Source organism: Somniosus microcephalus, chromosome 11 (assembly GCF_052327205.1).
Source record: "Somniosus microcephalus isolate GS21.2 chromosome 11, FLI_Smic_1.0, whole genome shotgun sequence".
Classification (NCBI taxonomy): domain Eukaryota; kingdom Metazoa; phylum Chordata; class Chondrichthyes; order Squaliformes; family Somniosidae; genus Somniosus; species Somniosus microcephalus.
The window spans coordinates 40,506,460-40,530,666 of NC_140997.1; the positions used below are offsets into that span (position 1 = coordinate 40,506,460).

The 24,207-nt window shown below is 46.1% G+C and overlaps 2 protein-coding genes across 3 annotated transcripts in view; one reads left to right on the top strand and one right to left on the bottom strand.

Moving 5' to 3' along the window:
- Positions 1 to 931, bottom strand: part of LOC147110505 (uncharacterized) — a 41,363-nt gene extending 40,432 nt beyond the window's left edge. Inside the window, exon 1 of the mRNA XM_086000534.1 lies at positions 121 to 931. Within this exon, the coding sequence (XP_085856660.1) occupies positions 121 to 687 (567 nt within the window). The 5' untranslated portion in view covers positions 688 to 931. The remainder of the gene's footprint in view (positions 1 to 120) is intronic.
- The window catches only part of LOC147110504 (sodium/mannose cotransporter SLC5A10-like), a 161,185-nt gene that overhangs the window by 116,626 nt on the left and 20,352 nt on the right, over positions 1 to 24,207 (top strand). For both annotated transcript variants that reach the window (XM_086000535.1, XM_086000537.1), the window contains one exon: positions 15,315 to 15,422. In XM_086000535.1, the coding sequence (XP_085856661.1) occupies positions 15,315 to 15,422 (108 nt within the window). The remainder of the gene's footprint in view (positions 1 to 15,314; positions 15,423 to 24,207) is intronic.

Consider the following 24,207-nt stretch of genomic DNA (forward strand, 5'->3'; position numbering starts at 1 on the left):
TAACTTACTGAACTAGATTTTTGAAATCCTTTTCTGCTTTTAGTTATCTGCTAAATTAATTCAAACCTTTGCCCAGATAACTATTTACCACATATTTAATTTCTATTTGCATGTCCTCACCTTCTGCGCTTGGCTGATCATTCTGCGGACCATCTCCTTGATGTGGAGTGAGCCCTCCACAGGTGGCTGTGTGTACACGTTGGCTCGGGTCACTCCGCGATACGCGGCGCAATCCGGCCAACCCAGGTCCAAGCTGGGCCGAGATATGTCCGAGGTGTCGGGCCAATAATGCAGAGAAAGGGGCTTCTTCTCCGGGTCCTCGCTTGCTTTCTTTCCTTGTCCTTCGCTCTCTCCTTCTCCTTCGCTCTCTCCTTCTGCTTCACTCTCTCCTTCTGCTTCACTCTCTCCTTCTCCCTCATCTTGACCCTCCTCATCCCGCCATTCGGTGCCCGGCACCTTTGGCAAGAAATCCCGGACCGAGCGCAGGATCTGCTCGATGTCCAGCTCCGACAAGAACTCCCTCAGGTTTTCCTTGGTGACCGTTTCGTTAAAGGCTTGCGTCCCGTGAGCCAAGAGTGTCTCCACTGCCACTCTCTGCGCCTCGCTATAGTAGAACTCGGGCTTGGATTCATTAGTCCTATAGTTGATATTCCCCTCGTCCAAACACTGTAACTGCGAGAGAGCCATTGCTCATAAATCCGAAGCCCCCCAAACCAGCTCTGCCGGAGTGCACCGTCAGCAAGGCTGGGACCGAGGCAATGCAACGAGGAACCAACCTTCACAGGTTGACACGTCGACTGGATGCTCCTCCCAGCTTCCTCCCCTCCCCTCCCTTCCCTGCCCCGCACAACGCCTTGATCTCACTACCCCTCAGGAGTCTCATTTCCTCAGGATCCCAGATACGTGGTTATTTTTTTAAAAAACACAGGAAGCTGACTCAGGCGACAACCTTTTCTCAAGCATGGGATGGGCTCCCTCAAGCCACAAGACGTCTCTGTTTATCGACAATGACCATACAACCTGCAACGTAACGCTGCCTGGCAACAGACGCTAGTCTTTAGCTAATATTCCCCAAGCGGTTATGTAACTAGATCACCGCCGACCAGCAGTTTTTATTTAGCGATCAGTAACGAAAGTCTCTTTCAACCGGTGAAAGTGACGAGCATGCCAGTTTCGACAGAGTAATTGGTTGCCCAGGAGTATGCCCCACTACATGCACGGAAGGTGTAAGGGATAGTTTTAGAGCCATATGAAAAATCCTTGGCGATAACAAAAAAATCTGTCAGTTACAACAAAATATAAGCATTTTTGTCGAGTTTTAGTTTCTTAGAGATTCCTTTAATTCAATCGCAATGCACAAGGGAATTTAAAACGCAACTACATTCACACTTCCAGCAATAACTGTACAAAAGTGAAGATTTAGTAGGTTGTCCAGGAGGTTACAGGTTAGAGGGAGGAGTCAGTTCACATTCTAACAGAAACACACTGTGAGATTCGCTCAGTTATGTATAATTGACATTAGCTTAAAATTTAGCTGACAGTTAGAAAGAAAAAGAACTTGTATTTATATAGCGCCTTTCACAACCTCAGGATGTCATAGACAATAAAGTACTTTTGAAGGTAGTCACTGTTGTAATGTAGGAAATGTTATTCAAATCCCTAACTATTGGGAGAGTATTTTGAGTGTGGATTGTTCAAAGGATTGAGTTGGCTTGGAACTTGCAGAGATGGGTCAAACCAGTCAGCTGCCACAAGTATTAAGGCAATATGAAAATAACTACATAGATAAAGGTTAACTTATCATTTTGCCTAGAGATTGAGGGGTTAGTATAGTAGCTACAGTAAATAGAATCATAGAATGGTTACAGCATTCAAGAAGGCCATTCGGCCCATTGAGCCCATGCCGGCTCTCTGCAAGAGCACTGCAGCTAGTCCCAATCCCCCGCCCTTTCCCCATAGCCCTGTAAAAAAAAACATTCTTCAGGTACTTACCCAATTCCCTTGATTGAATCGGCCTCCACCACCCTTTTAGGCATTGCATTCCAGATCCTAACCACTCGCTGAGTAAATAAGTTTTTCCTCATGTCGCCTTTGGTGCTTCTGCCAATCACCTTAAATCTGTGTCCTCTGGTTCTCGACCCTCCGCCAATGGGAACAGTTTCTCTCTATCTACACTGTCTAGACCCCTCATGATTTTGAACACCTCCATCAAATCTCCTCTCAATCTTCTATGCTCTAAGGAGAACAACCCCAGCTTCTCCAGTCTATCCACGTAACTGAAGTCCCTCATCCCTGGAATCATTCTCATAAATCTTTTCTGCACCCTCTCTAAGGCCTTCACACCCTTCCTAAAGTGCAGTGCCCAGAATTGGACACAACTCAAGTTGAGGCCGAACAAGTGTTTTATAAAGGTTCATCCTTGCTTTTATACTCTATACCCAGGATCCCGTAAGCTTTTTAATTGCTTTCTCAACCTGCCACCTTCAACAATTTGTGTACATATACCCCTAGGTCTCTCTGTTCATGCACCCCCTTTAGGATTGTACCCTTTAGTTTATATTTCCTCTCTTCATTCTTTCTATCAAAATGTATCACTTCGCACTTTTCTGCGTTAAATTTCATCTGCCACATGTCCGCCCATTCCACCAGCTTGTCTATGTCCTCCTGAAGTCTATCACTATCCTCCTCACTGTACACTATACTTCCAAGTTTTGTGTCATCTGCAAATTTTGAAATTGTGCCCCGTACACCCACATCCAAGTCATTAATATATATCAAGAAAAGCAGTGGTCCTAGTACCGACCCCTGGGGAACACCACTCCTCCAGTCCAAAAAACAACCGTTCAGCACTACACTCTGTTTCCTGTCACTTAGCCAATTTCATATCCATGCTGCCACTGTCCCTTTTATCCCATGGGCTTCAACTTTGCTGGCAAGCCTATTATGTGGCACTTTGTCAAACGCCTTTTGGAAGTCCATGTACACCACGTCAACTGCATTGCCCTCATCAACCCTCTCTGTTACCTCATCAAAAAACTCGATCAAGTTAGTTAAACACAATTTGCCTTTAACAAATCCGTGCTGGCTTTCCTTAATTAATCCACACTTGTCCAAGTGACTGTTAATTTTGTCTCTGTTTATTGTTTCTAAAAGCTTCCCCACTACCGAGGTTAAACTGACTGGCCTGTAGTTGCTGGGTTTATCCTTACACCCTTTTTTGAATAAGGGTGTAACATTTGCAATTCTCCAGTCCTCTGGCACCACCCTCATTTCTAAGGAGGATTGGAAGATTATGGCCAGCACCGCCACGATTTCTTCCTTCACTTCCCTCAGTGTCCTAGGATGCACCCCATCTGGTCCTGGTGACTTATCTACTTTAAGTACAGCCAGCCTTTCCAGTACCTCCTCTATCAATTTTTATCCCATCCAGTATCTCCTCTACCTCCTCCTTCACTATGTCTATGGCAGCATCTTCTTCCTTGGTGAAGACAGATGCAAAGTACCCATTTAGCAGCTCAGTCTCCTCTGCCTCCATGCATAGGTCTCCTTTTGGGTCCCTAATTGGACTTATTTATTCATCTGTTCAATAAATATATATATTTAAAAAGGAACATTTCCAGGTCTCTGGGGAAAGAGCGGGGGAGTCGGACAAATTGGATCGCTCTTCTAAAGAGCCAGCACAGGCACGAAGGGCCGAATGGCCCCCTTTTGTGCAGTAAGATTCTATAAATTTACTTGATAGTTAAAGTCTGAGACAAGACCTGATATGGTGATGCTTTGCTCCTTCTTGAAGACATGAGAAAGATTCTGTGGAGGCACAGGACAGATGGAGTAACCAAGGAGACTTTCCTGTTTGTTATCCTGGGGCACATTATTAAAACCTATTTAGCTGTCAGGGCCAGAATGTCCCTCTCGGAGCCACGAGGAAGTAAAAACTCAGCGATGAGAATTATGTAAAATTCAGATGCCGAAGTATCTAGGATAAGAAGGGTAGGAAAGATCTCCCAAAAAACAACACAATCTATGTTAGAAAATGAAATAAAAACAGAAAATGCTGGAATTACACAACAGTTCCCTTCACATCTGAAAAGAGAAATGACAAGTTAATGTCGGGTTAGTTGAACCGAATAGTATAGAGGCATTTAAGGGGAAGCTAGGTAAGCATATGAGGGTGAAGAGAATAGAGGGTTATGCTGATCGAGTTAGCTGAGGAAGGATGGGAGGAGGCTCGAGTGCAGCATAAACGCCCGGCATGGACTGGTTGGGCTGAATGGTCTGTTTCTGTGCTGCATATTCTATGTAATGTTAGGGATAGAGACTGTTCTGAGAAAAGATCTCTACCTTAAATGTTAACCTGCACTAACTCTTTTCAAATGCTGACTCTTGCCCTGGGTATTTCCGCAATTTTTGTTTTGAAAGATCTTTGGGTTGGCAAGGATTTTAGTTATTTAATTATTTTGGTGAGCAGAGGGTCCTCATGACCTTCTAGACAGGACAACCTTGGTTACAAAAGGAAGTCATTGTGCAAATGTGGTAAGAATATATTCACGGGGGGAATTATAGTCATTGAAACACTGTCTCAAAAAATACCCTGATCTAATTTTTTTTTTTAGATCGCTAATATATTTCTCATAAATGTATTGGAATTCCCCAACATACATTCACTGGGAGAGTTTCAGGTTTGTTGTTTTCAAGTGAAGTAATGGCCCAGAAATTTGGGTCGGGGGCTTCCCGCGGGTGTAAGCCCCCGACTTGCACTTACCTTGCGCGCCGGACGTTGAGCTGTGGGCCCCCGTGGAATTCCGATCCTGGGCCTGCTCCAGCTGCCGGCATGCAGTGCTTGCGTATCCCAGGGGCGCAGTTAGTTCGATGCGTCCCCTGGGATCACGTGGCCCATGGGGAGCCAATCGGAGCAGGGAATGCCCATTCATAAGTTTGACAGGAAGAGCTGTCAAAACTTATAAATACTACGGGCCACAAAACATCACTAAATCTTCAAATAATTTTTTTTTTAAATCATATTTTTAAAATAAACTATAAATTACATGAAATAACTATTTTAAACAATAATTTACATTTTTGAAAAAAATAATTTTATTTTCTAATGGGGCTAAATATAAACTTACCTTTCTTTAAAGTATTTAAAAATAATAAACCTGTGGAAAAAATGTTTTAATTTTAATTAATTCACCACTTACCTTGTAAAAAGCAGGCCTTACGCCTGCTTTTTACATGTCTAACTTCTGGAGACTTACCTTCCTGGGAAAACCTGCAAAAAAAACGGAAGTTTGATGCGCACGCGCAGCCTCTCCCGCGCATGCGTACGACCTCTTAACCCCTGCTTTCAGGGGAACAGAAGTGCCGGTTTCCCGCGCATGCACAGTGCATGCAGGAAACCGGCACTTCCATTGGGCCTATGGGTGAGTGCCCCGTGCATACTCACCCGTGGAGACCCGAATTTCTGGGCCAATAACTTCCCAAAAGGGATTTTTCCTTAGGCAGTTTATTCCGAGGTTATTAATAGTTGTTTCACAACGAGGCACGCAAAAAGGGTACCAGCCAAGTTAGCCCTGCTTGTGCCACACAATGGTGGGGTGTTTTGTTTGTATTCATTACTTTTGGGGGGGGGTCAGATCCCAGTTAGAGGATGTATTGCGTTCACACTGGTAGTTTCTCTAACTAGATTATACCAGCCGATTGGGCGGTTAGCCCTATGCTAAGTGTTTTAGGGCTCCCGTGACCAACAACAAACAACAACAACAACAACTTGTATTTATATAAAGTGCCTTTACATAGTAAAACATCCCAAGGCATTTCACAGGTGTATTATAAGATAAAAAATTGGCACCGAGCCACGTAAGGATAAATTAGGGCAGGTGACCAAAAGCTTGGTCAAAGAGGTAGGTTTTAAGGAGCGTCTTAAAGGAGGAAAGAGAGGTAGAGAGGTGGAGAGGTTTAGGGAGGGAACTCCAGAGCTTAGGGCCTAGGCAGCTGAAAGCACGGCAACCAATGGTTGAGCGATTATAATCAGGGATGCTCAAGAGGGCAGAATTGGAGGAGCGCAGATATCTCAGGGAGTTGTAGGGCTGGAGGAGATTACAATGATAGGAAGGGGCGAGGTCATGGAGGGATTTAAAAACAAGGATGAGAATTTTAAAATCAAGGAATTGCTTAACTGGGAGCCAATGTAGGTCAGCGAGCACAGGGATGATGGGTGACCAGGACTTGGTGCGAGTTAGGACACTGGCAACCGAGTTTTGGATGACCTCAAGTTTATGTAGGGTAGAACGTGGGAGGCCAGCCAGGAGTGCGTTGGACTAGTCAAGTCTAGAGGTAACAAAGGCATGGATGAGGGTTTCAGCAGCAGATGAACTGAGGTAGGGGTGGAGACAGGCGCTGTTACAGAGGTGGAAATATACGGTCTTAGTTATGCTGCGGATATGTGGTTGAAAGCTCATTTCAGGGTCAAATATGACACCAAGGTTGTGAACAGTCTGGTTCAGCCTCAGATGGATGCTAGGGAGAGGGATGGCAACAGTCTGACAATTTAGAGACCATGGAGGGGTCAAGAGAAGTGGTGGTGAGGTAGAGCTGGGTCGTCAGCGTACATGTGGAAACTGACGCTGTGTTTTTGGATGATGTCATCAAGGGGCAGCATGTAGCATAGGAGGGGGCCAAGGATAGGTCCTTGGGGGACACCAGAGGTAACGATGCAGGAGCGGGAAGTGAAGCCATTGTAGGTAATTCTCTGGCTACGGTTAGATAGATAAGATTGGAACCAGGCGAGTGCAGTCCCACCCAGCTGGACGATGGTGGAGATGCGTTGGAGAAGGATGGAGTGATCAACCGTGTCAAAGGCTGCAGGCAAGTCAAGAAGGATGAGGAGGGATAGTTTACCTTTGTCACAGTCACAAAGGATGTCATTTGTGACTTTGATGAGAGCTGTGTTGGTACTGTGGCAGGGGCAGAAACCTGATTGGAGGATTTCAAACATGGACATCTGGGAAAGATGGGCACAGATTTGGGAGGTGACAACACGTTCAAGGACTTTGGAGAGGAAAGGGAGGTTGGAGATGGGGCGATAGTTTGCAAGGACAGAAGGGTCAAGAGTTGTTTTTTTGAGGAGAGGGGTGATGACGGCAGATTTGAGGGAGAGAGGGCAGTACCTGAGGAGAGAGAACCGTTAACAATGTCAGCTAACATGGGAGCCAGAAAAGGAAGTTGGGTGGTCAGCAGTTTAGTGGGAATAGCTTTGAGGTGGGTCTCATGGGCAAGATGAGCGCGGAGAGGTCATGAGGGGAGATCAGAGGGAAACGAGTTCAGGGCTAGGGCAGGGGGGAACATTGGCGGAAGTTTGGTCCGATGGGCTAGGGGAGGGAAGGGAAGTGGCAGAGGCAGCTGATCGGATGATCTCAATCTTAGAGACAAAGAAGTCCACAAGTTCCTCACACTTCTTCTTGGAGGTGAGAGGGGTTTAAGTAGACAGTTTGCAGTAGAGAAAAGAAGTTGGGGTTATCTTTGCATTCCAGAATGATCCTGGAATAGTGAGCAGTTTTGGCATTGGTGAGGGGAGTAGGGGGCCTAAACACACCCACCGGACACGAGTATCCCGCTGGATGTCAACCCAGAATTCAGAGCCAGAGCTCCGACATTGAGAATGTCTGGAGAGGGGTTTGAACCCAGCACCTCTCTACCTCAGAGGCGGGAATGTGACCACTAAGCCAAAGGCTCGCTCCTGCTCTTTTCTTATCTGCTTTACTCAAACTGACCCAGCACCCCTGCATTTAAGGGGAAGCCAAATCAGTACATGAGGGAGAAAGGAATAGAACAGTGTGCTAATCAGGTGAGATGTAGTAGGGTGGAAGGAGGTTCAGGTGGAGCATAAACCCATTGGGCTGAATGGCCTGTTTCTGTGCTGTAATTCTGTGTAAAATGGCTAAAAAGTACAAACTGACGCATCATCCCCAAACAGGCCCAGCGTGTCCTCATTACCCTATCATTGCAAAATGTCCTCACACTCATAAGGGGACACCGCATGATAAAATAACAAAGTTAAAATTATATAAAAACATATTTAAAGAAACTGAGCAGATAGGAAGTTGGAACATGTATGAAACCAAAGTAAGAGCTGTTAGGAAGATCATTTGGTATGAAAAGAAAAATAACTGGGAAAAGAAAATGCATGGTAAATTGGGAGACCAAAGAAAATCTTTCGGATATGTTTATGACAGAAAATGTATTAAAGTGGGGCTCCTTGAATATGAGAGGGGCGATATTAGGAGAACATCATACAGCAGAAATTTTAAATGATTTTTTCCTTATAAATCAGAATAATGTGCTATAACATTAAGGTAGCATTTCATTGTAAAACATTATGGGGCAAAAATTTGGTCACGAGTAGCGCTGAAAAAATTAACGCTGCCGCATCCGAAATTCAGTGGTAGTGCCCCAAGAAGGAGGCGGGGCATTACTGGAAGCGCTCCCCTTCCCTCTTGGGGCGCTCCCAGGGAATATCGCGGCACTACGTGCCGCAGCACCACCCACACAGCACCACGATATTCCCAGCTGGGCCACCAGGGATCGGGGTGCCAGCAAAAGAGAAGTGCCGGGCTGCCCGATCGCGGCCTGCACCCTGCGGGGTACGTCAGATGGGGCAGATGCTGGCAGGCGGCCAGCAAAGAAAACGGTCGCCCGGCACCTCCCCTTTAAATATCACCGCCTCGGCTGCACATATGCCCCCCTGACCCTGTCGACCAAAGTTTGTTAATTAAAATGCTATTGCCATTTGCAGATCCTTTTAGATGCAAGTACCAACAAATAATAATCTATAAAATGTAAGTGTGGAATTTGGGTGTGCAGCATACAACAAATAAAAGGAAGAAAAATGTCTGATCTTTTGTATCAAATATCCATTCGTGTGGTATACAGCTCAATTGTTCCTGCAACTGAAAACTATATGAACAATGTCTGCACGTGAACCCTGCCGGCCTAATGGAGCCAAATATATTTTAAATGGCACCTATTGTGCTGCATATTTACATAGAACAGGTTTTTAAAAAACTAATCCTACAACTTATGACTCTTCAAAACTGTGCATTGTGCTAGACTGAGCTGGAATTTTTGCATTGCTCTTAACTATAAGTCTGCATGGTAAATAGGAGCGTCATAAATATTGCATTCCTTTTTGTCTTAGCTTTAAGTGAACATCATATATTATTAAAACAGGAGAAACAGGCACCTAAAGATTTATCCTTTGTCTGAGGTTCCCCCGCCTCACAGAAATAACTTGTAGAGGAGTGACCCGGTAATGACAATATTGGCATTCCAACAGTGCACACATGTGATTATAACTTGTAAGGTATCATTTTTGGTCGTGCAAGATTGAAGTAGATTTTCAACTTTGCCGCCAGGGCTTAATACTGGCATTGATGAATAGCCGCCCATGATTAAATTGATGGAATTGGAAATCGGGTGGGTTCTATAATGGGTGGGCGTTCCACTCCGCTGGTTTATGCCCTTGCGGTGAAGGTGAAAATCGCCATGCCAGTGGTACAGCTGGTGCAACCTGGCGATCATATTTCAGCCAAATGCGAGTGAAATGATCAAAATAGTGTCTGCATGTGAATCCCACTCAGGAAGATGGAACAAACTGTGTTTCCAATGGTGCCTATTGCTTTGCATACGTACACAGAGCAGATAACTTTTAAAAAAATGATTCTCCAACTTTTGATTTTTCAAAACTGCATCACGGAAGAGAGGGCTGGAATGTTTCCCACTGCCAATCATCATCTCATTTTGTATATACAGGTACTAACATTGCTTATCTTTGATTGGTTGCCATCATACATCCTGAGTAGTTTTTCAATGACAGTTTATGTACTGTAGGAGAATTCAAATCTGACACCAGATATGGTTTGCAACTTAACCCTTTTATTGTGTTCGACCAAGCCTTGACACACGCAAAGGGGGAATTTTAACCCGTAAAATGAGTGGGTTGGGGTTGGGTGGGAGGTCAAAGAGTTAAAAAAAACTGTATCCCAACTCCAAACCGCCCACTTCTGGTTTTAACAGAGGTGGGATGTGGCGGGACAGGCAGCCAAATGCTGCCAGGAGGCAGGTCGCCCATTTAAACAACCCTGATGCTCATCCGGCCTCTGACCACTTCCCCGATCATCCTTCAGCCCCAATCCACCCCCGCCCCCCCCCCGATCATCCTCCAGTCCTGGCTACATCCTTCGATCCTCCTCCGGCCCCAGTTCACTCCTCCCACCGTCCCCATCCTCCTCCGGCCCCGATTCACCCCCCCTGATCCTCCTCCCGCCCCGATTCACCCCTCGATCCTCCTCCGGCCCCAGTTCACCCCTCAATCCTATTCCGCCCCTGATTCACCCCTCGATCCCCCTTCGGCCCTGATTCACCTCCTGTTCCTCCTCCGGCTCCGATTCAACCCCCGCCCCCCCCAATCATCCTCCGGCCCAACTCACCCCTGCCCCCCCCCCCCGATCCTTCCCTCCCGATACTCCCTGCAGCCTAGTGCCGCAGGCCTACCCACCCATAGCCAGCCAGTCTCTCCATCTGAAACAGAGCTTTGAAGTGTTAATAAGGCCCTGCCGTTAAATTTGTCAGGGCCTGCAGGAAATCCATTGTCCCGGGTTTCCCAACCACTTTCTAGCCAATCCCCTTCCCCCCCCGCTCCCGACCCACCTCCAGATTAAAATTGCGGCCAATATCTAAGCAGGTAGGCATACAGAGAAATAAATAATATTACCCCGTTTCCCTTCTCGGTAGAGATGTAACCTTCGTTGATCCTTTCGATTCTGACTGTGTCTACAAATTGTGAAGGAAAGCTCAAGATCTTTATAGGCCTCCAGTATGCACATTGTCCTTGATGATTCATTATGGCATGACAAGTGTTATTGTGAACAAGACCCCCAGAAACTCCCCATAAGTGGAAACATTTACTCCACGTCTACCTTATCAAACCCTTTCAGAATTTTAAAGACCAATATCGGTCAACCATCTTCTCTTTTCTAGAGAAAGTGTCACACCTCAAAACGTTACAGCGAAATTTATTGATTGCCTGTTTTAAGCAGTTATCTGAGTCAGCAATCAAATATTTATCTGACCAATCCTGAGCAAAGTAAAAAGTAGCAAAACCACACCAATGATAAATGACCAGCAGAAAACTGAGCAATCAAATCCTTCGTTTTTCAAAGCTATGATTAACTATCCAGCAAGTACTATAAAACTGACCAAGCAAATCACTGAAATAATGTTGTCACACTGAGCTGCAGCAAATGGAACGATACATGTCTAAACAAGTTGTTTTGGTAGCAGAACTACATCTAATATTAGGGACACCACAGCTTCGACTATCATTCCCAGCACCAAATATGTTAGCTTTGATCCAGAAAGGAAATGTGTCTGGCTGGGCATTTGAAACCCACAGCTATATTTTACCAATTCCCCCCCAAAGGAATGGTGCAGTGGGTTGCACTACCCTTGCAGTAGTTTGATTCCAGCCAGGACTTAGAGTGGCTACATGATGTTGGTGTGGGAAATAGCACGAACAGAATGGTTCAGTAGCAAATGTTCCTTTGAAGTTGGGATTGAGACACATTGCTGGACAGTGTAGAGGTAGCTTTACTTTGCATCTAACTCATGCCATACCTGGGCAAGGGATGATTGATGTTGAAACTAGCTGCAATAGTAAAAATAAGCATGTTATTTCCCAACACTCACATCCCCTCAACTTGAGCATAAAATTGACTTTTGTGCAACAAATTCGCCATTAATATACAAAGGGTTCCATGGTTTAGTAAGCAGTTCATTTGCTATATAGGGAGTATAATGTAAATAGTGGGGTAGGGTTTCACCTTGCCGCCCGAGCATTAAACTGGCATTGTGGATCAGCTGCCCATTATAGAAACCGTCCAATTCTCCTACCAATCCAAGAACTGGGGTTCATTCCAGAGGGTTAAAATTGAAAAGCAGGGACGTCATGTTAAACTTGTATAGAACCTTGGTTGTACCACACAAAGTACTGTGCACTGTTCTGATCTCCATATTATAAAAAGGATATAGAGGCATTGGGGCTGGTGCGTAAAAGATTAGCAAGGATGATACCAGAACTGAGAGGTTATAACTATCAGGAAAGACTGACCAGGCTGGGGCTCTTTTCTCTAGAAAAGAGAAGGTTGAGGGATGACCTGACAGAGGTCTTTAAGATAATGAAAGGTTTTGATAGGGTAGGCATGGAGAAGATGTTTCCACTTGTGGGGGAATCCAAAATTAGGGGCCATAAATATAAGATAGTCACTAATAAATCCAATAGGGAACTCAGGAGAAACATCTTTACCCAGAGATTGGTTAGAATATGTAATTCGCTGCCACAGGGAGTAGTTGAGGCGAATAGCATAGAGACATTTAAGGGGAAGCTAGATAAGCACATGAGGGAGAAAGGAATAATGAAGTGGGGTGGGAGGAGGCTCATGTGGAGCATAAACACTGGCATAGATCTGTTGGGCCGAATGGCCTGTTTCTGTGCTTTTATAAAAATTCATTCACAGGGTCAATGTGGGCGTCGCAGCCAAGGCCAGCATTTATTGCCCATCCCTAATTGCCCTTGAGAAGGTGGTGATCCGCCTTATACAACTGAGGGGCCATTTCAGAGGGTAATTAAGAGTCAACCACATTGCTATGGGTCTGGAGTCACATATAGACCAGGTAAGGACAACATATTTCCATCCCTAAAGGACATTAGTGAACCAGATGGGTTTTTAATACAATCCAGTAATTTACTGATACTAGCTTTTTATTCCAGATTTATTTAATTAACTGAATTTCCCCAGTTGCTGTGGTGGGATTTAGAACTCATCTTTCCAGATCATTAGTCCAGACCTTTAGAATTACCAATCCAGTACCCTAACCACTATGCTACTGTACCCTTAAGACTCAATGTAACTCCTTTCCATTGATTTCAACTGGAAAATGTTGGGGGCAGAATAGAGGGAGAGGAGGCCACTTCACGGCACTCTACCTCCATTGGGAACGCTTCAGAATCATTATTGCCAGCTTTCATCACCGGGGCCTCAGGTTAACGTCTCATCCGAAAAACAGAAATACTTGTTGGAAGCTGTTGCGTATCAGATATTTGCATCTAGTTTTAGTTGCAATTAATTCTGAGTCATCCAGTGCTGAAGTCAGTAATAAGTTAAAGCCTGACGCTGCACTCATGCTCGATATGAGCAGAACATCAAGCATTTCCGATGGAGGTTGGAACTGCCTGAACTTGTCACTTACGTGGGCTAATAGGATCGTTTAGCTTTCTAGAAACATAGAAGATAGGAGCAGGAGTAAGCCATTCGGCCCCTCGAGCCTGCTCCGCCATTCAATGAGATCATGGCTGATCATCCAAATTCAGTACCGTCCCTGCCTTCTCCCCATATCCCTATAGCCTTAAGAAATATATCTAACTCCTTCTTGAATATATTTAATGAATTGGCCTCAACTGCCTTGTGTGGTAGAGAATTCCACAAGTTCACCACTCTCTGGGTGAAGCAATTCCTCCTCATCTCTGTCCTAAATGGCTTACCCCTTATCTTTAGACTCTGACCCCTGGTTCTGGACTCCCCCGCCATCGGGAACATCCTTCCTGCATCTAGTCTGTCTATTCCTGTTAGAATTTTATAAGTTTCAATGAGATCCCCTCTCATTCTTCTAAACTCCAGCGAGTATAAGCCCAATCGACCCAATCTCTCCCCATACGTCATTCATGCCATCCCAGGTATCAGTCTGGTGAATCTTCGCTGCACTCCCTCCATGGCAAGAACATCCTTCCTCAGATAAGGCGATCAAAACTGCACACAATACTCAAGGTGTGGTCTCACTAAGGCCCTGTACAACTGCAGCAAGACATCCTTGCTCCTGTACTCGAATCCTCTTGCTACGAAGGCCAACATACCATTTGCCTTCTTAACTGCCTGCTGCACCTGCATGCTTACCTTCAGCGACTGGTGCACAAGGACACCCAGGTCTCGTTGCACTTCCCCTTCTCCCAATCTATTGCTGTTCAGATAATAATCTGCCTTCCTGTTTTTGCCACCAAAGTGGATAACCTCGCATTTATCCACATTATACTGCATCTGCCATACATTTGCCCAATTCTGACAAATAATTTCCTAGAATACATAACTCTCTCAAAATATTTCTGGTCAATGTCTTTTTGTAAATGGTAAACTGTTACATAATTCGCTTTGAAGGGCAGCTTCAGCCACCCATCCTTAAAATACTAAATGATAACTTCTGTTGAACAGGATGTATAAGGTGATGGGCTACTCCTGTAATGTTAAATGCAAAACCAGTGATCTTCGAAATAGTTGAGGAAATTGCAGATGTGTTAGTCATAATTTGCCAAAGCTCCCTAGATTAAGAAAGGTTGCCTTTTGGGTTGGAAAATAATGAATGTCTATCCATTATTTAAGAAGGGAAGCGGGGTGGGGGTGGGAAGTGGCGGAGAATACCAGGTGACTACAGATCCATCAGTTTAACATCAGTTGTGAGGAAGTTACTGGAATCTATCATCAACAGATAATCTGTTTTAGGTGTTGGTTGAGGGATAAATATTGGCCAGGACACCAGGCTGAAATCCTCTGCTCTTCTTCAAAATAGTACCACGGGATCTTTTACGTCCACCTGCGAGAGCAGACAGGGCCTCGGTTTAACTTCTCATTTGAAAGACAGCACCTCCGGCAGTGCAGCATTCCCTCAGTACTGCACTGAAGTGTCAGCCTAGATTTTGTGCTTAAGCCTCTGGAGTGAGTCTCTGAACCCACAACCTTCTGACTCAGATGCGAGAGTGCTACCCACTGAGCCACGGCTGACGCCTGATATGAATGAGAAGTTATTTATCCAGAATAAAGAGAAAAGAGGCAAGATGCATAAGTAAGGCAGCCTAGAGCCTGAGGTATAACTTCTTGGCACTTACGGCTGACTGTTGACAAAATGTGGACTCGATTGACGCTGTCATTTCTGATTCCATATAAGCAGATTGATGAGTCGGGGCTGAAGTAGGAGGGGACTGGATCAGGATCTAAATTCTAAGGTTAAGATGACTGGGTTAACTGTGAGTGGTGCAATATCAGCTTATATTTTACTAAGGAAATATCACCACTGGAGTTACAATGTAAACAGTTTCACCAAAGAAACACCCTCTCTTATATAAACTTTAATGATTCATCATTTTAAATGAATGCAAAATAAAGCGCATGACCAGGACACAAACAATAATATTATTTTCTTTTATTCACGCTCAGATTCAGTCGCATGCGTCGATCCTGAAGAATGTATAAGAGTGTGTGGGGCTGAAGTGGGATGTTCTAACATCGCTTTCCCAAAACTCGTGATGGAACTAATGCCTAACGGTAACTTTATTATATAATTTTTTTTATGTAACAATTTTTTTCCCCCAAGAAATCAATGATTACAAATAAACAAATTGACACAGGAAAACGTCTAAACATTTAACAGTCAAAGTGTAAACATGCAGAAAGTTCCTGGTGAGATTTTGCCCCTTTTTCCTACCTCGATCCTCTGAAGATTGCAAACAAAAAATACACGAGGAAATTAAAGAATGCTTTTGCATTTCTATAATTCTGTTTGATAAAATGAAGTATGTGAAATTGAGATAATTTGCCAGGCGAGAAAAAAAATATCAGTTATGAAGCATGCAGCGGGTATCCTTTATTCAACTAAAAAGAAATTATGTTTTCGACAACAAAGAGCTTACATTTATACAGAGCGCCTTTCACGACTCCAAAGCACTTTACAGCTAATGAAATACTTCTGAAGTTATGGCTGGAATTTTCTGGGGTCCGTGCGGGCGCGATCGGAGGCAGGTCGGGTGGGAAACTTGAAATAAGTTGGCGCAGATCGGGAACCTGCTGTCTTCCTGCCCCCACGCGCCGTTCCCTCGAGCGCGTTTGATGGTGCGGCAGCGACCCGAACGGCAGAGGCGGCCGACCTAATTGATATGATTATCAGCTTGTTGTCAGACCCTGAAGCGGATTTTTTAGCCTACCTTTCAAATTTCCCTGGCTGCCCAGGGGATTCACGCAGCTCGGGAACCATGCCTGTGAACCTGAGGTGGGAGTAGTTGAATGGCCATTGCTCCAGCTGATTAGATGGCAGGATGAAATGTAATATAAAAGCTCCCACCTCACAGCTGATCACTTTCCTCAGGCAGAAGCTGTTGCTGACTGCATTGCCAGCACAGATTTAGCTTTCTACAGGCTGCAAGTGTTTCCAGCAAAGTCGCCATCCAGTCTCACCTCATTGGTAGAACTTATCTCACCATTGACAGATTGCTTCAGCCATCTATTGCATCAGCATAGGTGCCGTTTATACTGTCTCACCTTGGTCCTTGGAATCAGACCACAATGAGCCCCAACACCAGCAACACCGGGCACACCAGCAGCACCAACAACATCACCACCAACCTTCTCCTCAATGCCCTGATGCTGCACAGGACAGAGGGCATCTGCGCAGGGCTGCACCGCACCAGTGGCGGTATCCACAACACAGGGTATACAGGCAGAGGATGAGCTTCCTTAACATGACGGAGCAGCAGTGCCAAAGGAGGCTCAGGCTATCTTGCCAGGTCATTGCAGACATTTGCCCATTGCTGGAGGAAGACCTGCAGCCCGGAGGAGCGGGAGGACACGCCCTACCAGTGGCTGTCAAAGCCACCAGGGCCCTCAACTTTGCCTCAGGCTCCTTCCAGGGATCTGCAGCAGACATTTACGGCATCTCACAGTCGGCCGCCCACAGATGCATCATGCAAGTCACCGATACCCTGTTTGACAAGTCAGCCAATTATATCAACTTTGCCGTTGGTGAAGCCAGTATTACTGAGCGGGCGTTGGGCTTTGCCACTCTGGCTGGCTTCCCACAGGTGCAGGGCATCATCGACTGCACACGTGTGGCCATCAGGGCACCCCATCATCACCCAGGAGTCTTTGTCAAATGCAAGGGCTGCAAATTTTTACTCCAGTCTAACAGTACTTAGGGTTTGGACCTGTATTGGAACAGACAACTCGAGACAAAGATTTCAGGGTAATTATTCTTTATTTAAAATCAACAGCAATTACAAGCAAGTGCAAGCATACATGCGTACTAACACCAGCGAGTGATCAGCTCGGCGGTGACTCGTAGGTTCTCTTCTCTGTGCGACCGATCAAGTCGCCCGACTCACTGCAGCACCCCCTAGTGTCTTTCGATTGCACTCTTAATACCCCAAAACTTACCAGATCCCCCAATGTGTACGTGTTCCAGACCACGTTAACAATGGCCAGTAGTTGTTTTTCTTTCTCCTCTCCTTATCTGTAAGTCAGTGGGCCTCAAGGCCAGTTATGCCATTGTCTGAAGACGTTCCTGTTAACAATGGCTCGAAGGTTTTACAGACGCTCAAGGCCCACTTCCTTATCTGTGATTTTTACGGAATTTGCCCAGTAACATGGCCTTCAATCTCGCAAGGTATGCCGGTCCATTAAATTTGGTCAACTTTGAGTTTAGTCAAGTTACTTTACAGCGATGATGTATTCATACAGGGCTTCCACTCCCTCAATGTGCAGCTGGTCTGCAACCATAGGAAGATCATCATGCATCTGTGCGCCAAATTCCCTGGCACCTGCCATGACTCTTTCGTCCTTCACCAGTCCACCCTCCCTCAGCTCTTCGCTCCTCCAAACAGACTGTCCTGCTTGCTGCTTGGAGATAAGGGCTATCCACTAAAGACATGGCTCATGACAACCTTGAGGAGGGCAAGTACTGAGGCTGCAGAGAGATACAATGAAAGCCACATCTCCACCAGATGTGTCATAGAGCAAACAATAGGCATGCTGAAAATGCACTTCAGATGCCTTGACAGATCTGGAAGAGCCCTTCAGTACGCACCAGCCAGGGTCTCCAGAATCGTCGTGGTCTGCTGTGCCCTGCACAACATAGCGCAGCAATGAGGATTAGCGCTGCATGAGGAGCAAGGCACTGAACGCACAGCCTATTCAGAGGAGGAGCAGGAGAAGGAAGAGGAGCATCAGCTGGAAGACGAGGAGGGGCAGGAGCTGGAGGAACCTGTGGGCCAGATCCCACCAGCACTTGAGCACACTGCTGCCCAGGAGGCCAGGGATGGCCTCATCATGGCCAGATTTATATAACTTTATGCAGTACACCCATATGGCTGCCACATGCTCCGCCAGGTTGGCACCACCCCACAGCGACACCATAAATGATCCCTACAATGACCAAACCATTCCTTTCACACTGACTACCATTGCTGGAGGTACCGTTATGTCTCACCATTCACTACAACTCACTACACCACTTCCAAAGGTGCACACAAATTTGTCCAAGACCGGAATGTGGTGAAAATAAAGATTTTGATGGTTGAGATCACATTAAAGGAAATTTGACATTAACATTGAATAAAACACCCAAGTGGCTACCCTTGTGAATCTGCTTGTGTGTCATCTTTCTCTTACACGTGCTTCTACGAGGTGCTACCCCTATGGCTTCAGCAGAGGTAGAGGCAGCTTGCTTATTTCCCTGCTGTGACTGCTTAGACGCTCTTGGTGGACGTCCTCTGGGTTTTGGAGCCTGTGATGGCCACGCCAAAGTCTGATCCTCCTGCCTGCGACTGTGCAGGGGCAGACTCGGCCATCGCTGTCCGAGGAGGCATCTGGGGCTCTGACTGAGGGGTGGTAATGGGGGAGAAGTGTAAGCGCTTTGAGAGGAACCTACACTTCCAATGTCTCCTCTCAGCATCATCCCCCTCATGGGCCACCTGCACTTCCCTGGTAGCAAGGAGCTAGAGAGCACCTTGCTGCATATCAGTTGGGCCATGAGGACCCACATCTATGCTGTCATCCCTCCTAGAGAGGAGGTCTATGAGCCTCTGCCATCTATTCTCCATAGATAGCATGTGCTCCTGTGAGTGGTGCATCAGCTGCTCCATGCAGGTGGCCATCCTTTCCATGGAAGAGTCTACAGTCGCCATCGCCTGCGACACAGTGGTGCTTGTGTTGGAGATGGACTCCTCCATTCTCTGCACATTTGCAGACATCGCAGTCGCAAAACCTGTCAGAGCCCCCTGCACTTCTTCCTGTACCTCCAGGATCACCCTCTTTCTGGATGGCCCCCGAGGCTCAGTGCCTGCATGCAGCTGAGCAGAGCTGAGCGCATCCTGTGCCTTCTGGCGAGGAGTCTCCACTGCCGTCCCTGACTCCACCATCTGCTCTTGCTCACTTGTGAGTTGTGCCTCACCAGGTGACAACACTACTCTATCTCGCGTGGGGTGCGTCTCTGCACTGGTGCTGGGTGCGCTCATGTCTGGTGACGCCGTGCCCTCAGAGGAGCCGTCTTCCTCTTCCTCCTGGACAGTGGTGGGGGCTCTTGGTGGACCTGTGGGAGAGCAAAGAGATGAGTTACATATGTCATATGAAGAATGGGTACACATACCATTATGCACATGATGACCATTCAGTGGCTGATGACATCAGTTCCCATATGAGTGACTGATGTATGCCATGTAGCTGTATGATATGTAATTCTGTCACCAGGTTGCTGAGATGTCCCTCTCTTTCCGTCTCCCACCTCCAGCTGCTTGGTGACTCCTGATACTTCTAACGCTGCCTCTTCTGCTGTTGTGAAGGTGGCAAATGATGGAGGGTCACTTCCAGTTCTCTCCCTCTCCCTCTTATTGTGGGCTCTCTTTTCCTGCAAGGAGGGAAAGAGGAGAAGGTTGAGTGAGAGTGATGGAATGAGTATAAGGAATGGATGAGTTACATCTTTAGAGGGAGACTATGATGGAGTGGGGTGGCAATGCCAAGTGGGCTCTTTGTGTGTTGTTAGTTGGTCTGATTGCATTAGGATGAGGGGGAGTGTGAAGGGTGGATCGTAAGATGGGGATGTGATAATATAGATAGAGAGAGAGGGATGGGTGGAGGTGCAAGGTATGTTGGTGTGAGTAAGGATGTGCAGGTATAGCGTTGGGGAGGCAGAGTGATGGGGATGTGATGAGAGGCACAGCAGGATGAAGTTGAGTGTGGCTTTGGACTCACCTTTCCTGATCTAATGAGATCATTGAAATGTTTCTGGCTCTTCACCCAGGTCCTCCTGACCACATCCCTGCTGTTCACCTCCTCAGCAATTTGAAGAGCCAGGATCTTTTTGTCTCCTGGCGAGGTCTCTTCTGCCCATTCGAAGGGAAGAAGACCTCCCTGCGTGCTCTGACTCCCTCCACAAGCATATGGAGGAAGTCATTGGACAAAAGGGTGCAGCCCTCTGCCTCTGTGCAGTCATGTTTCCAAGTGTTTGGAGCAATCAAAAGCTCCAATGCAGTGACTGCACACTCCTAGATGAAACTTCAAATGCAATGTGGCCATGGCTCCTTTAAATATCCTGGCTGAAAACACGTTATCGATGATGTCATCAGATCCATGCCATTTAATAGGGCAGGATAACGCGCAGGATGGGCTTAATAGGCCCCATTAACGTAAAGTCGATTTCTGCAGTGGGATGTTGCAAACCGCCACGGCGACCGCCCGCACCGGACCCACCCAGGTACAGAAAATTCCAGACATAGTCACTGTTGTAACAGAGATTCTCATCAGCCAATTTGCACAAAGCAAGGTCCCACAAACAGCAGTGAGATAAATTACCAGATTATCTGTTTTAGTGATGTTGGTTGAGTGATAAATGTTGACCAGGACATCGAGGACAACTCCCCAGCTGTGCTTCATATAGTGGCCATGGGATCTTCTACATCCACCTGAGAGGGCAGATGGGGCCTCGGTTTAACATTTAAAAGTGGCCATTTAAAAAAACCAACTTCCATGAAGTTCCTGCAAATGCTCAGTCAGGTATACTGCAGAGTCATTTTGTTGGGCCTACCTGTAATGGTGGCATCTTCACAACAATCTGTAGCTGCTGGCCTTGCCTGATTCACCACCAAGTATCTCCACTTCAAGTTCCTACTGCTTGCTTCAGTCTCCACTTGAGCACCCGGGGACAGCCGTTTCACATTGCAAAGTCTTACGTTAACAGATGATCTGGTCATTATCACATTGCTGTTTGTGGGAGCTTGCTGTGCACAAATTGGCTGCCACGTTTCCTACATTACAACAACGACTACACTTCAAAAAGTACTTCATTGGATGTAAAGCGCTTTGGGGCGTCCTGAGGTTGTGAAAGGTGCTTTATAAATGCAAGAAATACCAATAGAAAGTGCTGGAAGCACTCAGCAGGTCAGGCAGCATCTGTGGAGAGAGAAAAACGGAGTTATTGGCCCAGAAATTAGGTTCGGGGGCTTGCCGCTCGTGCAAGCCCCCGATGTGCACTCACCCGGCGCGCCGACATCTGAAGCCTGGGCCTGCTTGGAATTCCTGTCACTGGCCCGGTTCAGATGTCGGCGCGCTGTGCTTACCTGATCCAGCGGCGTAGTTAGTTCGATGTGCCGGCTGGGATCAGGTGAGCACTGTGCAGCCAATCAGGGGAGGGGAAACTTCATTCATGAGTTTGATAGTAAGAACTGTCAAACTCATGAAAAGTACGGGCGCCCAAAAGACTAGTTTAACTTTAAATAAAATTTAAAAAAACATCCCAATAATTAAATAAACTATAAATAACTTTAAAAAACTATTTTAAACAATTAATAAAATTTTTGAAATTTTTTTTTTTTTTAAATCGGGTCTAAAACTACACTTACCTTACTGTAAAGTCCTTAAAAACAATAAAGCGGTGGAAAAAATGTTATAATTTTAAGTAATAGACCACTTACCTTAAAGAATTAAGTTCTTACGTCTCCTTTTTACATTCATGAAAAGGGGAGGCCCTTACACACGCGCAAACCTGTCAAAAAGAAGGAAGTTCAACGTGTGCGCGCAGAGCCCTGCGCGCACGCGTTGGACCTCTGAACCCCTTGGAGGAAATGCCGGTTTCCCGCGCATGCGCTGTGCATGCTGAAATCCGGCACTTCCAACGGGCCCACGCGTGAGTACCCCGTCCGTACTCACGCGTTGGGACCGGAATTACTGGCCCAATGTTTCAGGTTGACAAAGTCTTTCTTTTTTAGAAAGGAGCAACCAAGGATGCTTCTGTAGCAGTTAAAGAAGCTTACGAGAATTGCCAGATATAAATTTGGATAATCATAAAACAGAGTCAACTGATCTTTACGTGCTATATTGCTGCTCCAGGCTTGTACTAACAGTCTTTAGGATAATATTTACTTTGGGACTTCCTGCTCAGAGAAACAGTAACACTTTCCTTACTCTATTGTCTCAGTTGAACGCTAGACAAGAACCTTGGGCCTAGAAATTGGAGCTTGCCCAAATCGGGGTGCAATCCTGGTGCTGTGCACGCGCCTAAAGGGACCCCCCTGGGAAATTGGTCTGAAGTTCCCATTTGTTTATTAGTGGATGCCAGTCAAGGCCCCAGAGGCAGCTCGCCAGTGCCAATGAGTGTCCAGGGGTGGTGGGGGGGGCGGGGGTGGGAGGAGGCAATTGGCAGGGTGGGGCGCGCAATGGCCGGCAGCGGCACACAAATTTAAAGTGGTGCCAGGAGGACCGCTTCTGCTCCTCCCGGTTCCACAATAAGGTAAGTTTAAAAAACAATAAACCTTGCCTTTCTTACCTAGCCTCCTGCGGTCCCTTTAAGGATGGCTGGTTTGTCAGCCAAGCGCCTGAGGAAACCGACCTCGGCACGCACAGTGCATATTGCAAAGGGGAACTCAAATAGGTGTTAGGCAGCCTATTTGCGTATGCAAAGGGACTAACCCCCGCTTCTACGCAGGAGCCTTTATCAAAATTTATCACTTCCAGCGCGGAATGAGCACGCGCATGTTATTCGCTATATTGGACCCGTAGGCCAAAAACGGGTGTGGCGTGATCTAATTTCTTAGCACAGATTTAATCAAGCAAAGAGTTTGTGCTCTTCACGTGTTCCCATTCTCTCTCAGCGCCTCTAAAGGATGATACACCGTCCCAACACTTATACAAGGTTAATCGCGTTAACACCAATGTGCCTGCTGTACGTGGTGGGGACTGTAACTCAAAAGTGATGAAAAACAGAAAACACCCAAGACTTCATCTGGAAGCAAAGTTAATGTTAATTTACTCAAAATGATACTTGAACGCACTGTTTGACAGGGTGGTGGAAGCAGATTCAATAATAACTTTCAAAAGGGAATTGGATGTATACTTCAATGGGAAAAATTTGCAGGACTTTGGGAAAAGGGCAGGGGAGTGGGATTAATTGGATAACCCTTTCAAAGAGCCGGCAGAGGCACGATGGGCCGAATGGCCTCCTTGTGCGCTGTAAAATTCTATGCTTAACATACAAGAAGGAGATTTAATCGAAGGGTTCAAAGTTATGAGGGGTTTTGATAGAGTAGATAAGGAGAAACTGTTTACACTGGCAGGAGGGTCGGTAACCAGAGGACACAAATTTAAAATAATTGGCAAAAAATTATTACAGGTGTAGCTTCCCCTTTGTTGCTATATTATTGGTACAGGTGAGAATGTTTGGCTGTTAGGTGTGGGTATAACTAATTATGCTTTCACCTGTAGTAAATCCGGCACCAAGCAAATCAACCTATTCAGTCGTCTTCACCTCACCCGTGATGTGACTGTGGAGAGCCTATGCAAACACTTTTGACACTGCCTGGGAGGAGATGAGGAGAATTTCTTTTACTCAGGGAGTTGCTATGATCTGGAATGCACTGCCTGAAAGGGTGGGGGAAGCAGATTCAACAGTAACGTTCAAAAGAGAATTGGATCTCTACTTAAAAAGGAAAAATTTGCAGGGCTATGGGGAAACAGCAGGAGAGGAGTGCAACTAATTGGATAGCTCTTTCAAAGAGCTGAATTGCCTCTTTCTGCGCTGTGTGATTCTCTTAAACACTAATCAAAAGCCAAAAGCAAACCAGCTGCTGTCTATTTTGAAGGTGAGAGGTGAAGTCATCACCATAGCTTGTCGCTTCAAAACCACAGCCAGGATGTGGTGTTGTCATTTATTAGTCCAAGATGTTGTCAGGGGGTCACTGCACCAGGCAGTGTTCAAAATGTTTGCTTAGGCTCTCCACAGTCACATCACGGGTGAGGTGAAGATGACTGAATAGTTTGATTTGCCTGGTGCCAGATTTACTACAGGTGAAAG